The 14,613-nt window shown below is 41.7% G+C and overlaps 1 protein-coding gene across 2 annotated transcripts in view; it reads left to right on the top strand.

Annotated features, from left to right (window-relative positions):
- EPHA4 (EPH receptor A4) overlaps positions 1–14,613 on the top strand; it is a 136,781-nt gene that overhangs the window by 97,416 nt on the left and 24,752 nt on the right. For both annotated transcript variants that reach the window (XM_010988407.3, XM_010988408.3), the window contains exons 6-8: positions 5,462–5,586; positions 6,584–6,743; positions 7,884–7,995. In XM_010988407.3, coding sequence (XP_010986709.2) covers positions 5,462–5,586; positions 6,584–6,743; positions 7,884–7,995 — 397 coding nt within the window. The remainder of the gene's footprint in view (positions 1–5,461; positions 5,587–6,583; positions 6,744–7,883; positions 7,996–14,613) is intronic.

The following is a 14,613-nucleotide window of genomic DNA, read 5'->3' as shown; positions in this document are numbered from 1 at the left end:
TAAAATCACAAAACGTTCTTTTAAAAAATCTACTCTTTAGTACTTCTTGCCTGTATGATTTTTACATCCATCCACTGGCGTTCCCTAACCATCTCTCTGTCGACCAGCACTACCAGCTCTTCTGGTTGTGTGCTATGTCAAAATTCTAACCATTAAAGGAAACCTGCTTATGTCCAGGGGCACAAAACTTCCCCTAAAGCAAACATCTCTTTTAGGAAGGAAGTCTGTGGGCAGAATGCCTTTCAGTCCAAAGTGTACCTTTTTCTTTTAATGAGCTCACTTCCACCAACCCTCCCCTTCCTCCCAGCTTCTCCTCTCACTCCTCAGCAGGTGTATTGCTTGTCTGAAGACATGGTGTCGTGAGGAAGTGCCCACCGCTTCCTTCTCCCTGTGGCCACCAGAGAACTCGGATAAGAAGGTTTGCAGGAGCTGTTTCTTGAGCTCTAGAAAATGGGTTCTCTGGGTTAACATTAAAGAGTGTCTTCTCTGTAAGATTATTAAAAAATTCTCCACCTTTTTTTTCAGTTAAGAGGCCAAAGGATAAGATGGCACGTCATTGGATACCAAAGATTGTATTTAATTTAGCTTTGTTTGCCCTTTTCCATCTTTGTCATTGTTTCATTGGTGCTCATTAAGTATGTGCTTGGTGGATGAGTCAGTACTGAGGAAGAGCTAAGTCTCAATAAAGTTTGGGGCTATAAATCAGAGCACTCAGGGCAAGTAGGACCTTTTTTTTAACTTGGTTTTATTATGTTGATTAAAATTCTCTGTATGATTAGAAGCCTTCTTTTTTCCTTTTTTTTTTTTCAGCTGAAGTATAGCCAGTTTACAATGTTGTGTCACTTTCTGGTGTACAGCGTGATGTTTCAGTCATACAAACATAAACATATATTCCTTTTTGTATTCTTTTTCATTATAGGTTACCACAAGATATTGAATATAGTTCCCTGTGCTGTACAGTATAAACTTGTTGTTTATCTACTTTATATATATTAGTTAGTATCTGCAAATCTCAAACTCCCAGTTTATTCCTTCTCACCCCCTTTCCCTCCGGTAACCATAAGTTTGTTTTCTATGTCTGTGAGTCTGTTTCTGTTTTGTAAATAAGTTCATTTGTGTCTTTTTTTCTTCTTTTTTTGGATTCCACATATGAATGATATCAAATGGTATTTTTCTTTCTCTTTTTGGCTTACTCCACTTAGAATGACTGTCTCCAGGTCATCCATGCTGCTGCAAATGGCATTATTTTATTCTTTTTTTATGGCTGAGTAGTATTCCAATGTATAAATATATCACAACTTCTTTATCCAGTCATCTGTCAATGGACATTTAGGTTATTTCCATGTCTTAGCTATTGTAAATAGTGCTGCTATGAACATTGGGGTTCATGTATAGAAGCCTTCTTCTGAACCAAGGCACTGATTTGTCAAAGCTCCTATTAAACCATCTACTGGGGATGAGTGTTCAATCTGTTATTTTATTAGCCTATTATCTCCTCTTCTAGTTCTGTTAGCAAAGGGCAGAGCCCTGAGGTGTCTTGAGGTGTCAGGACTCAGGACCCAAAACACTTTTTTTTTTAATTTTAATTTTTATTTTTTGCAAGGGGAGGTAATTAGGTTTATTCATTTAGTTTTTCGATGGAGGTACTGGGGATTGAACCCAGGACCTTGTGCATGCTAAGCATGTGCTCTACCACTTGAGCTATACCCTCACCCCCAAAACACTTCTAAATGGAGGAGGGTTTGGCAGTCTTGACCAGTGTGTGGAAACATACGAATGGTGATATTAGAGATGGTTTTAGGGAAGACTCAAAGGGAACACAACATAATAAATCCTGAATTCCCCTGCATGAAAGTTAGTTCCTAGGAGGGGAGGGTGTAGCTTAGTGGTAGGGCGTGTGCCTAGCCTGCACAAGGTCCTGGATTCAATCCCCAGTACCTACATCAAAGATAAATAAATAAAAACCTAATGACCCCCCCCCCAAAAAAGAAAGTTAGTTCCTTTTCACTTCCCTGTTAGTTCTTTTGATATCACCAAGGTCAGAATCTTAAGTTGATATCAGGAGAGTCCTTACTTCTTCTCAAACACTGGCTAAGCTCTTTTTTTTTGGCAAAGCATGGAGAGGCAAGACTATTTACATATTATTTTTTACATTTTATTAATGACAATATTATTACATATTTTTTATTTCCATATTCTTTTCCTTTTTATGGTTACTGGCCAGTAATTGCAAGTGATAACAGTAATGGGGGGGGTGGTTTCAAAAACAAAAGTGTGTCGATTTAAGAAAAATATTACTTAAATCATAGTCCACGTGGCGGAGGGATGTGCAGCAATTACATGAGTGGCATGAGAAGACGGATGCTGGGGACCTCTGGGGTAGAGAAATGATGGAGAAACGCCATTGCCAAGTGCCTCCTCCTGGGAAACGAGCCACAGGCGGGGTGATGGCTTCCAGATGGAGAGTTGGAGCCTGTACTGGACCCAGGGTAGGAAAGGCGAGGACAGAACCCCCATGTGGCTTATAATGTGGAGGACATCCAAGTGGCCTCTTCTCTCCCAAGTGGCAGTGTGGCAAAGCCCAGCTTCTCCCAAAATGCTGGTTCTCACAGGAGGAGCTGAGAAGCTCTCCTCCAGGGGGAGGGACACTGCCTATGGTAGGTCTGATTCTCAGTCCCGCTTGGTCACGGGTTGCTTTTGTCACTGTGACCTGATAAAAGTGCTCTTCCGGAAAACAGCTGCTCCAAAAGAATTCAGACTTCACAGCCACACGACCTAAGACTTGTTGTAAATTAGAGCTATTTATTCTCCTTTCCCCTTTAATCTCATTTCCCTCCGTCTTCATGACAGCTGAGTCAGCGTCCGTTCAGTTGGTTTATTTTGATGTGTGTGCCTGTGCATTTTCCAAGTAGGGTAGCATTAGAAATACTGTTAGTTAACACGATTATATTGTTAACTGCCTGCCTGAGATCTTGCGAGCACGTCAGTGGAGCTCATACTCCCTTTGAATGGGCCCCGGGAACACTGCGGCTCCAACTCCTGAAATGGAAATCAGGTTCATTTCCCACCCGCAGCAGTTTAGTGATAACCCAGCCAGAGAGAAACCATCTTAGTTAATTGGTGCCCTCCAAGGGCAGCCAGGCAGTTCTTTCCTGAGGAATCTGTCGATTATCAGAATCTGACCCAGAACATTTCTGAGGGAAAGTTCATTTTCTAACTTTATGATTTTTCCTCTCTCTTGCTTTTTTCGAACTGCCTCGCTTTTCTATTTCATTTCCCCGTCCTGAACATCAGCGTTGAAACAGCCCCTTTTTTTATGGAGTGGATGCTAAAGTGCTCCGTTAGGCAATGTATCTATTACCTGGAGTGAAATGGCTTTTCACAGGCAGGCAACTTTCCTAGCCTCCTCACTGCCTCTGTATTTAGGAAGGTCACTCCTTGCTTTCTGCTGGACAGTGGCTCTGTGTCAACCAGTAAAGAAAGAGAGGAGAGAAAGTGTGTGTGTGCGCGTGCACACGCGTGCACAAGTATTGGGGGAGGGGAGCCCTAATACAGCTAATGAGCACATTTCCAGTTTTCATTTTGTTCAGATGTTCAGTGGCTTCCATTGGTTTGCTGCATGCAGCCCTGTTCATGCAGTTTGGTATTACTAACCTTGGGGTTGCCGTTGATGGAGAACATGTGTATCCCCTGTATCTTTCATTCGTGTTTATGCCTGAGACCCAATCTGGAATAGCTTTGGGGTGGGGGTGGAAGGAAAAGGAGAGAGAGAGAGAAACAGAGGGGAGAGAGAGTGTGTGTTATCATCTCCAGGCTCCCTAACGGAGGTGCCGGGCTGCCAGATGGCCACCTCCAAGAGGTGCTCTCTGCTGCAGAATCTTCAGCAAGATTTCCCTGTGTGACTGGTTTGCGTCCCTTGCCTCCAGTATACCTGTCAGATGGGGTCAAGCAGGTTTGAAGCTAGCCCCATTCCGTTTTGAGCGACAATTTTACTTTCTTTTTTGTCCTCTGAGTTAGGGTTTGGCAGGTGTGTGTGTATGTGTGTGTTGGGGAAGAGCAGGAGGACGACCCAACAGTGGTTGTTCCTCAGTGACTATAAAATATATATTCACAACTTGAAGAGGGTGGGAGTATAGCTCAGTGGTAGAGCACCTGCTTAGCATGCACGAGGTCCTGGGTTCAATCCCCAGTACCACCGTTAAAAAATAATACTATATAAAAAGTAGGATGCTGGTTTCCAGGGGCCCGGGAAAGGGGAAATGGGAAGTTATTGTTTAATGTGTACAGATTTTCAGTTGGGAAGATGAAAACGTTCTGGAGACGGACCACAGCAATGGTTTACACAACAATGTGAATCTGTTTAACGCCACTGAACTGTACACTTTAAAGATGGTTAAAATGGTAAACTTTATGTTCTATATATTTTACAATAAAGCAATCACAACAAAATAATAGTAATAAATAAATACATAGATTTCTTTAAATACATATTCACAGTTTGCAAACAAATAAGACTCTATGTTCAATTTAGGAAGACCCTCTAATCTCTGGTTCTGCCAACCGGCTTTGATAGGTAAGATGACAGATTTCATGAATGCTCCCTCTTCTCCCCAGAGACAGCACATCTGTACCATTGTCAGTCACAGCAGAGCTGGATAACAGCTGGCTGGAGGTGTGACCACCACAGCGGAGAAGCAGCTGGGTTTTATAAATCTCAGATAACGCTTCTCCTCCCCACCCCTGAGAATACACCCAGCGGAGGACGACTTTTGTGTCTTTCTCAGTGGAAAGAGGAAGGTTTGCTACTCAGCAAGCAAAAGCAATATTTCAGCTCTTATAAAACAATTGCAAAATGCCATCTATGTCCAGAGAGACCATCATGGCTTTATTTGTGTTGTTATTTGCCTGGTTGTGTTCAAACTGGAAATTCTTACTGTAATTAAGCAATACTTTTATTTATTTGGGAAGTATGTAAGTTGTTGGCCTTCCGGCATTCTCTACAGTATCCTTGGAAGACTTGCAAAGTCTCTTGCTTGTATAAAGTTAAAGACCAGCAAGAGGACACTCATAATACCTTGGAGGTTGGATGAGATGCAGTTTCTCTGAGCTTAAAGGGAGATTGTCCCAAGGCTCTCATGGCTAGCAAAAACTAAACAAGCAGAGGGCATTCTCTATGCCTCCAGCCTTTCTAAGGAATGGCTCCAGGTGCCGTGGTACTGCACGTGGACTTACCAGGCCTTGACTTCAGAGATCGTCTTTCTAAGACAAACCATATACAAAAAAAAAAAAAATGGAGAGAACCATAAAATGGTATGCTTTTGTACCAGGCGAAAGGAAAATGGGGATCTGGAAGAAGACAAGACAATTCTTCACAGTTTTCTAAAATAAGATGACATCACTGATTGATACCACCAATTTTTTTCCCCCTAAAGTAAGACAGCTTTTTTTTTTCCCCCTATAGCACCCTCATCCATTGCTTTGGTCCAGGCTAAAGAAGTTACAAGGTACAGCGTTGCTCTGGCTTGGCTGGAACCAGATCGGCCCAATGGGGTGATCTTGGAATATGAAGTCAAATATTATGAGAAGGTATTACCTGTATAAGCAAAGTTCTTTTCCTTGTTTTCCTCCCTGCCTCCTTCCCTCCCTTCTTCTTTCCTTTCTTTTTCTCTTTAGTTTTTTGCTAGTTATAAATCCTGGAATACCACTGAAGCTCAAAAACCAAATGCATTTTCCTTCCCAATCAAATCCAATTAGGAATTTTATGTATTAAGTTGCTGATCTTAAAAAAATAGAAAAAAAAGTGCACTATGTTTCTACATAGCTAATTCTTTTCCTTCTAGTAATGAAAACCATGACAGCTAAGCAGGTCTAATCTCTAAACCTTCTATCAGAGAATGACTCATAAAAGTTGAAATAATGATCTGTTTAAGTAGATCACTGCTATTCAGAATCAAGGTGTGGATTTTGATGACTTTTAATAGAAAATCAGGGAAAGAAAATTGCATTCTTCATCCTCTTAAAGTTATAGAAAGACATTATTTTTACAAATAACTTGTCTCTTAAAGGACAGAATTCTGAAGAGAGCTATTTGCATTCAAGATTGTCTAGAAAATGAACAATTGTCTTCTCTTTCTTTTTAAAGATAATCACTTATTGGCTTCCTTATTAAAAGCAGAAAAGGGACAGTTTTTTTTTTTTTCATTGAAACCAGATTATAACGTTTTTGACATTTTCTAGACAGAAAATAGAAAAAGAAAAGGGGCCTTCTTATAGTAGTTATTTCTTTTAAATTGCTGGCTGTGGAGTGAAGAAAGCCACCAATCATCATCTAAAGATCTTTTCAAAAAAGATTATGGGTGAAGATCTGGATGTGGTCCGTATCAGTAATCATTCCTGAGCGCCACACTTCTGTCACCATCTGAGCAGTAACAATAGTACTTCTAACACTGAAGTGAATACAGGATTTAGAGTTTATCAGTCTCCCTTCACTTCAGCCTCTGAGTGGACTCCTTTAATATTGTACCTGGAGTAAGTTCCGGATTGATTTTGCCCCATTCCTTAAGTTTATCCTCTCCTATTGTAGGATCAGAATGAACGAAGCTATCGGATCGTCAGGACAGCTGCCAGGAACACGGACATCAAAGGCCTGAACCCTCTGACGTCCTATGTTTTCCATGTCCGAGCCAGGACAGCAGCTGGCTACGGAGACTTCAGTGAGCCCCTCGAGGTCACCACCAACACAGGTAACGACTTCTAGGATTTTTTTTACAATCAGAGCAAATGCCATTACAGTGAAACCCAAGAAGCTGTAAATATTTTGTTGCAGTGGACATTGAAATTAAATAGCCAATGTCTGTAACTTAGAACTTTTCATGCTATTTAGAGAACTTTTCATAATTGTATCTGATTTGTCTTTTTATATGATTGAAAAGTGTCTGCTTTTCTCTTGTTTTGAGCCTTCTGCAAACCATGGAAAATGGGATTGCCAGACTGACTACCTGAGAGTTGCATAACTATGTTACATTAAGCTAGGACATTCTCTCCCTGGGAGGAGTAAAGAAGGCACCATTTTTTTCCCCTCTCTCATTTACTTCTAGGAATCTGTTTAAATCAAGTCAGCTCAGTTTTTGTTTTTTTTTTAAGCCCCTCTAGACAACTGTATCAATCTTTCAGCACTGTGAGTTGAATCAACTGGATGATTGGATCACAAATGATCCCAGAGGGCATAGCTATGAATAAGCATTTTGCATAAGATATCTTCCCTTCATCATTAACAAACCAAAATGAAACCTACTTGATAAGGAGATGGTGGAGCAGAATTTAGTACATCAGTTCTAGAAAATAGTTTTGTTCACAAATCATTAAATAAGGATGGATTTTAAAAAGAGAAAGTCTAGAATTAAATCTGAAGAAGTTAGACATCCTTTGAGATTATCCTGGAAGGTTTCAAGGAGGAAGTGGCTTTTGAGCTGAGCAATAATAGGCAGGGTTTTTTGTTTTTTTTTTTATAGATGGAGGGGGGTTAGTAGGGGGTGACTTTCAAAACTGCTTGTTCATTTTGAAATTCCCAAGTGTCTTTCTCTCTAAAGAATTCAACAGATCCTTAAGTAAGAGTCTGGGTTGAGAGTAGAAAGGAAAAGAAGAGAATGTTTACCATAGGATTACATAAGAGTCTTCTGGTGGAAGTTCTTCCTCCAATTATGAAAAGAATGTCTTTGTCTCATTAAGGCGGTCTTAGAAAATGCTGTCGTGGGATTGCTTAACAAAAAGCAAAATGGGCTGTGAGCATTTTAAATGGCCTCAGAGTTGAAACTTGTGACAGTCAGAAGTCCTAGCTCTTAGGACCTTGCCCAAGGTGATCCTTGTGTCACTGTCTTTGCCAGTGCCCTCCCGGATCATCGGCGACGGGGCCAACTCCACTGTCCTGCTGGTCTCCGTCTCGGGCAGCGTGGTGCTGGTGGTCATTCTCATCGCAGCTTTCGTCATCAGCAGGAGGTAAGCACGGCAGCCTCTCGCTGCCCCTGCCCCCTTCCCAGTTTTTATGAGGGAGCTTTTGGTCTCCTCCACACAAAGCTGAGGCTTTTGATTAGCATCATAAACACAGCATTTGCATCGCAAGCTCCCTCCTCCTTGCTTTGATCTCCCACACCCCTCCTAGCGCTGCTGGGGACCCTGGTGGCAGCCCTCACAGCTGAGAGGCCTGGAAAGACCAAACTAATTCCAGGAAACTAAGCCAAAAAGCAGACCAATGGGAGCTTTCTAGATACTCTAGGCTGTGAGGTGTTACATTTATATCTCTCTTAAGCTTGGACTTACTGCCAAAGGCCAAAAAAAAAAAAAAAAAAAAAAAGCCATGTGAAACCTGGACCTCAGATCTGAGCTCTGCCATCTGTCAGCTGTATTTCTCTTTTTTTAAATGAGGGTACTGGGAGTTGAACTCAGGACCTCATGCATGCTAAGCATGTGCAATGCCACCGAGCTATACCTCCACTCCCCCATCAGGCTGTATTACGTCACCTCTTTGAGTCTTTTTTTCCTTTTTATAGAACAGCTATAATAAAATACCTGCCTCTAAGACTTACTGCAGGAGCACTTTGATAGGCAAAATAATCTGGCACCCTGTAGGTACTTCAGCATGGTATTGGTTAATGAAAATGGTAAGCAGAGCAAGGAAGTGGGCACTACTGCGCGCTGTCTTTGGTGAGGAAGAGCCATCACTGTTTCCAGAAAACAGCCTTTGAGCACTTTGTGGGCGTGGCGCTGTTCTTGGAAATGGATCTAAAACAGCAGATGACTGATTCTGTGAGCGCTTAGAATCGAACTTGATACTTGAAAAACAACGTAGGAAAGAGAAAGATAGAAATAGCCTTGCAGCATATTCTTATGATGGCGTTTTTCTTACCGTGGTTGTTAACACTGCCTGGAGCCTCCAGAGGCAGCGGCGGGGGGCGGGGTGGCAGCTGCCCCTCTTCACTGTCTGCCCACATCCAGGCCTTCTTTGTCTAATGAGTGAGAACCTTCCCCCTCTCCGACTTCCCCCCACCCACCGTAAACTGTTCTGCAAGATGGGGTTAAAGAAAGCAAGCAGAATCTGGGGGTATCGAAACGATCCTTTTAGGGACGGGGTGGTGATTAGGTTTATTTATTTATTTATTTAATGGAAGTACTGGGATTGAACCCAGGACCTGGTACATGCTAAGCACCCACTCTAGCACTGAGCTATACCCTCCCCTTCATAACCCTCTTAAATATAAATCTTTTCATGTTATAGAAGAGGAAATTGTGGGGTGGAGGGTATAGCTTAGTGCTAGAGCACATGCTTAGCATGCACAAGGTCCTGGGTTCAATCCCCAGTATTTCCATTAAATAAATTATATTATATTATATTATATTATATTATATTATATTATATACCTAATTACTTCCCCCAATCCTGCAAAAATAAATTAAAAAAGGAAAAGAAAAGGCAGTTGATACTCAGAAAGGTGTAGTACTTGTCCAGGGCCATTGTATTGCGTTAGTGGACTGACAGACAGGCGTAGCTCTCGGGCCACTGTCTGTTGCATTATCTCTCTCTCTCTCTGCCTCTCCTGTTGGTGATTTCACTCATGTTGCAACATTGCCTCTGGCTATGTCCACTGGCCTGGGCAAATCACTATGATTTTCTCCTACTTTGTGGTACATTATAATTAGGGTGATGACCATAGAGCTCGATTTGCGTGGATGGTTTCGATTGTCACACATATTTATTAATATCGTATCTCTAATCTCACTCTCGAGAATGTCCTGGTGTGCAGAGATCAGTCATGGTCCCTCCGGCACAGCACGGAACTGTTCCTCACTGCGTGTGGGCTCCTACAAGCGTCATCCTGTTAGTGCTTTTTGGTCCTGGGTCTGTTTGATTAGAGCAGGGAATTCCATCTTGAAGAAGTTAAATCCACCACAAACACTCATCCCTGTTGCTCCGATGCACACAAACAAACGTACGTCTAGACACGCCCGCTGCACCCTGTGTAATAGTATACCTCAAGCTTTGGAAACTTCAACTTGGCCTGAGCAAAGTCTAAATTCCCAGAATTCTTTCCTTCCCTGGCTTTTGATTTTGGAAGTCGATCAAGATGGACCTCTTGTCCACTGCCGTTTGACTCTGTGTGTGTCCACATGCCAGACTCAGAAACACATGGGAACTACATGCGTCAGTATATAGCCATCTGATAGTGGGGAGGGTGGAGCACGGTGAGGAATGTATAGAAATCACACGGGTTTATGCTTCTGTTATTACACATTTCTGCATTTGAACTTTTTACAGTGTATAAGAACAACTTCTGGCATCGGAAAATAAAGATGTTTAAAAGTCCAAAAATAGGAAAAAATATTAATTACCTTCATCTCCAAAAACATATTTGACTAAAATGCAGTACCACATGATGTTCGGAACCATTTTGGGAGAACCCTTGTTTACAGAAAATGGGTCTCATCTTGAGTGGCCACCAAGATACTGGTTGGAAGCATCCACTGGTTGTAGTCTGGCTTTCCTTTAGATATACTTTGTTGCATTTTAAGTTGTCCTAAATACAGCAGTCAGACAGGAGTAATTAGAAACAAGTCACCTTGTATAAGTTTTTTTCAGGTATTCTGCTGTGACCAAAAAAAAAAGAAAAAAAAAAAAAGGAAAAGCACTTGAAAATGTAATGCAGGAAGACAAGTTTTTTAAAAGCTGTAGCTATAGAAAATAGCATTGCAAGCTTGATGACTTAATTTCCTTTCTGCTTTTATTGATCACTTTATTATTTAAGGCTGATTGATTGGATTTCCAATTATGAATCCCCACCTTAGAGAATTGAGCCTGTCAGGTTACCCAGCGATGATTCCTGTCCCTTCTCCCCCATTTAAAAAAAAAAAAAACAAAAGAATGTCACTTCCCAAGGCTGATAAACACTGCTTGGTGATTGGTCCTCAATGGATCACTTTTTAGAAAATGAAATGTCAACCCATTGGCCTCCTATCGATTCTTCTTTAGTGTCGGACATAAAGCTGTCACGGAAAGGCTGCCTGGAGCCAGGTAGCTGACAGGCTTTGCAGCCGCCCCTGCACACTCAGCTGATTTCTTTGCGTACCGGCTGTGCGCTCTGTCAGGATGGACTGCTCATGTTTAAATGGGATGAGAATGGACAAGGAGAGAGGAGACAGGCAGGGCCGACAAAAGTCTGGTCCATGCTTTTAGTGAGAGTACAAATGAACGATGCTAAATGGTACTCCCCAAATCTTCTTGCCACATCGCAGCCAGCCATATGGGAAAGCAACAGACGAAACACCCTAGCCTGGAAAATGATGGGGCTGCTTCTTGCTTCTCAGAGCCGTGGAGAGTTGACAACAGAATGGATGCTCGAGACAGACCCCTTACGGGGTGACTTCCCACATTGCTGATGACAAGTGAGATTTTTTTTTTTAAGAGGTAGATGAGCAAAGACCCACTCAGAGAGAAGAGTTTCAGTCCTTCCAATTACCTCAAAAAAAAAAAAAAATCTATTTGGTGCTAATTTTTCATTTAAGCAAGAGGAAATGACCTCAGGCACACAACTAATATCTTGCTAGATTTTTTTTTAATAGAAATTGTTTCCTTGATTTCATTATATTGACTTTATACTGAGAAGCCTGAGCTTGAAGCCAACCAGAGTAATCTCTAACTTTCCCAATTTTCTTTTGCCCAACTGACAAGTATAAACATTTGGGGGGGGGGGTCTCAGTGAAAGAATCAAACTCCTAAGTTTATAAATTTTATTTATACATTTAAAATGATATAATAGACAGAATACATTGAGTTAGATACAGTGTATGTTTTTACCACCCCATTGTGTTGAGCAGACTAACTTACATTTTTTTAGAGGCATCTTTGATCAATGTCTTCCTCGTCCCTTGTCACTTAAATTATAATTTAAGGATTCTGTTAGCTTTTCAGAGCACATAATTGTACCTGCTATCTGGGTTGTTTAAGGTGCCGCTCTTCTTGTAATTATGTGATGCTGTCCCTAGGAATCATATCCTAAACCACAGATGCGCACTGTCTTGGCAACGTGGCATCATTTCCTCATACTCCTGTAGGTATCCATTTGTGATCTCCACCGTGTAACCACGTTATTGCTTTTTAAAGTGATTTTTGAAAGGACTGTGAACAGTAACATTACAAAATGCAATGATAAGGTCATGCCCTTCAGGACTAATGATCAACTGGGTTTAATTCCTCTGACAACCCTCCCACTCCTCCTTTATACTAATGATTTTCATCAGTTTGTCTCCAGAAGCATCCTGAGCAGTGTGAATTCGGGTTGCTTTAGGCCGGTGTGTCTTCTCCAAGTAGCATTTCACTGTTTAATATGAGAAACATTTTTAAGAAAGAACTAGAATACAAGACGAGTCCCTCAGTTCTAAAGGGTAGTTTGTGATCAGAGACAAGTATTGTCTGATAACCAGCCATGGTGGCTTTTCTACTGACCTGTTAATTACTGGTGCTGCTGGGTTGCCATTTATGTTAGGGTTATAAAGTACCCCCCTTTCATCAGAATCAAAGAGAAAAAGGGAATTGATTTTAAGAAAAAAATAATGAAGTGGCTATGGCAGAATTTGTGGAGGAGGTGCCCAGATGGCTCAGATTTGGAGAACTCTTGGCATTTCGTATATTAGGAACTTGAAACCTGGAGACAAGGGTAGGCAGTTAACTACACCAAGGTCACACAGCTAGTTGCCTGATCAGGACAGGAGTCCATCTCTCATGATTTCCAATATTGGCATACATAGATTCTCTTAATGTCTTTTGAACTGAAAAAAATGACCTACCCCAAGAGTTCACATCGACAGTTGAAGCAAACCAGAATTCTCCCCGTCTCCCCCGTGATGTTGGTACCTTTCGTGGACTGTGATTTAACGTGCGAGCTAACACGCGCCATAAAGTCAGACTTTGCAAGTTGGTTTTTTCTTCTTCTGAAGGTTAAGATTTTCCACTTTGGAGCGGGAACTGTTCCCATCATGCTAAAACGGTTACCATTCAGTCTATATCTGTCTTCCCCTGGTGTCCTAATTGGAATATTATGATCACATAAGAATGAATACACTTAAATGTTAGCCTAAATTGGCTCTGATGAAGTCATGTAAATTCATACAATTAGAGGGCAGATGGTTCTGCGGGAACATTTCTAAACAACTTGTGTGCAAATCGTACGGTTCAGTTCCAACCATTTCAGAATGTAGCCCAGGAAGAGCGTTGAGCCATCATTCGGTGCAAGAACAATGACAGCTTAAGGAAGGGGAAGAAGAAGGATGGCTTCGATGAATCTTCGCGGGTGATGCCGTTAAACACTGAAAAGGGTCCTCCTGGAGCCGTGCTAGTTATTACATTGCTTTATCTTCTTTAATCTGCACTTGAGCTGAATAAATTACTTACCTTTGGCTAATTAGTTTTGGAACAGTGAACCGCATCAATCAAATCCATCCACTTGATCAGGGAAGTCAGTATTTTAATGCAAGTGGGGTTCATGCTGGGTCCCTGCGATGCTTGCCTCTACTATTCTGTTTGTTTTATCCACTAGTCAAGGTACCAGGAACAACACATAGTTCGGAAGGCAGCGCGGGGGGACCCCTGCTGCTCCTCGGCATTGTCTGTTAATACCTTCAGCCCCTCCCTTTGGTGGAGGGCCGGCTTAGCTGAGAAACTTGCAAAGTTTCATTTGCAGGGGAGGCTTTTTGCTTTAACGCCTGCAATGGAAAGTTTCCATGTTTCCTTCTGGAGGTATTCACTCAGCAACCACTCCCCTCCTTCCCTTTATTAATCAGCTTGCCCACGTCTCAGTAATTAGAAAACCTTCCACAGAGGTTTTGTTCTGCCATTCAGGTGATCTGCCTGGGATGTCAGTTTCGGCTGCATGGTTTCCTCCCGGCTGGCTGGCCGGGTAATAAGCCTCAGTGGGCTTTCTTTCTCAGGACAATAACGGACACATTGTCCCACCCTGAGCCAAAGGAGAAAGGGTCATCAGGTGACAAAGGTAGAGCAGGACTCAGGCTTTTTAGTTTTCAAGGTATTATTAAGTAGCTAATAGGCTACAATTAGCCTTTGAACAGTAATCCTTGTGTTTTTTTTAATCTGCATTTCCTGTTCCCTACTAGGGTCTTCTCCAAGTAACATTCCGGGGAAAGAAATTTCTTTAAAAATACACCTTCTTCTCTGATTGACTTCCTCCTTCTATGTTTAGAAGTCAGAGGAAGGGATGGGCGTGTCAGCCTTATAATTAATGATCTCTGCCATTTTGCGTTTCCTCTGGCTTTGCCCACGTTTAATGAGTGTGTTGTAAAAAGTGTAACTGCACTCCTAGGCCCCTTGGGGCTGCTTCTGACTTTTGGTATCTGCCAGGGTTTTTGACGAACTTACTGACAATTCCAAGTTGGGGCAAAATACAAACTACTGTATACAAAAAAGATAAACAACAAGGGCCTACGGGATGGCACAGGGAACTATATTCAATAGATTGTAATAACCTATAATGAAAAAGAATGTATACGTCTAACAGAATCACTGTGCTGTACACCAGAAACTAACAACATTATAAATCCACTATACTTCGA

This window comes from Camelus dromedarius, chromosome 4 (genome assembly GCF_036321535.1).
Source record: "Camelus dromedarius isolate mCamDro1 chromosome 4, mCamDro1.pat, whole genome shotgun sequence".
Classification (NCBI taxonomy): Eukaryota; Metazoa; Chordata; class Mammalia; order Artiodactyla; family Camelidae; genus Camelus; species Camelus dromedarius.
This window is presented reverse-complemented; position numbering and strand designations above follow the sequence as displayed.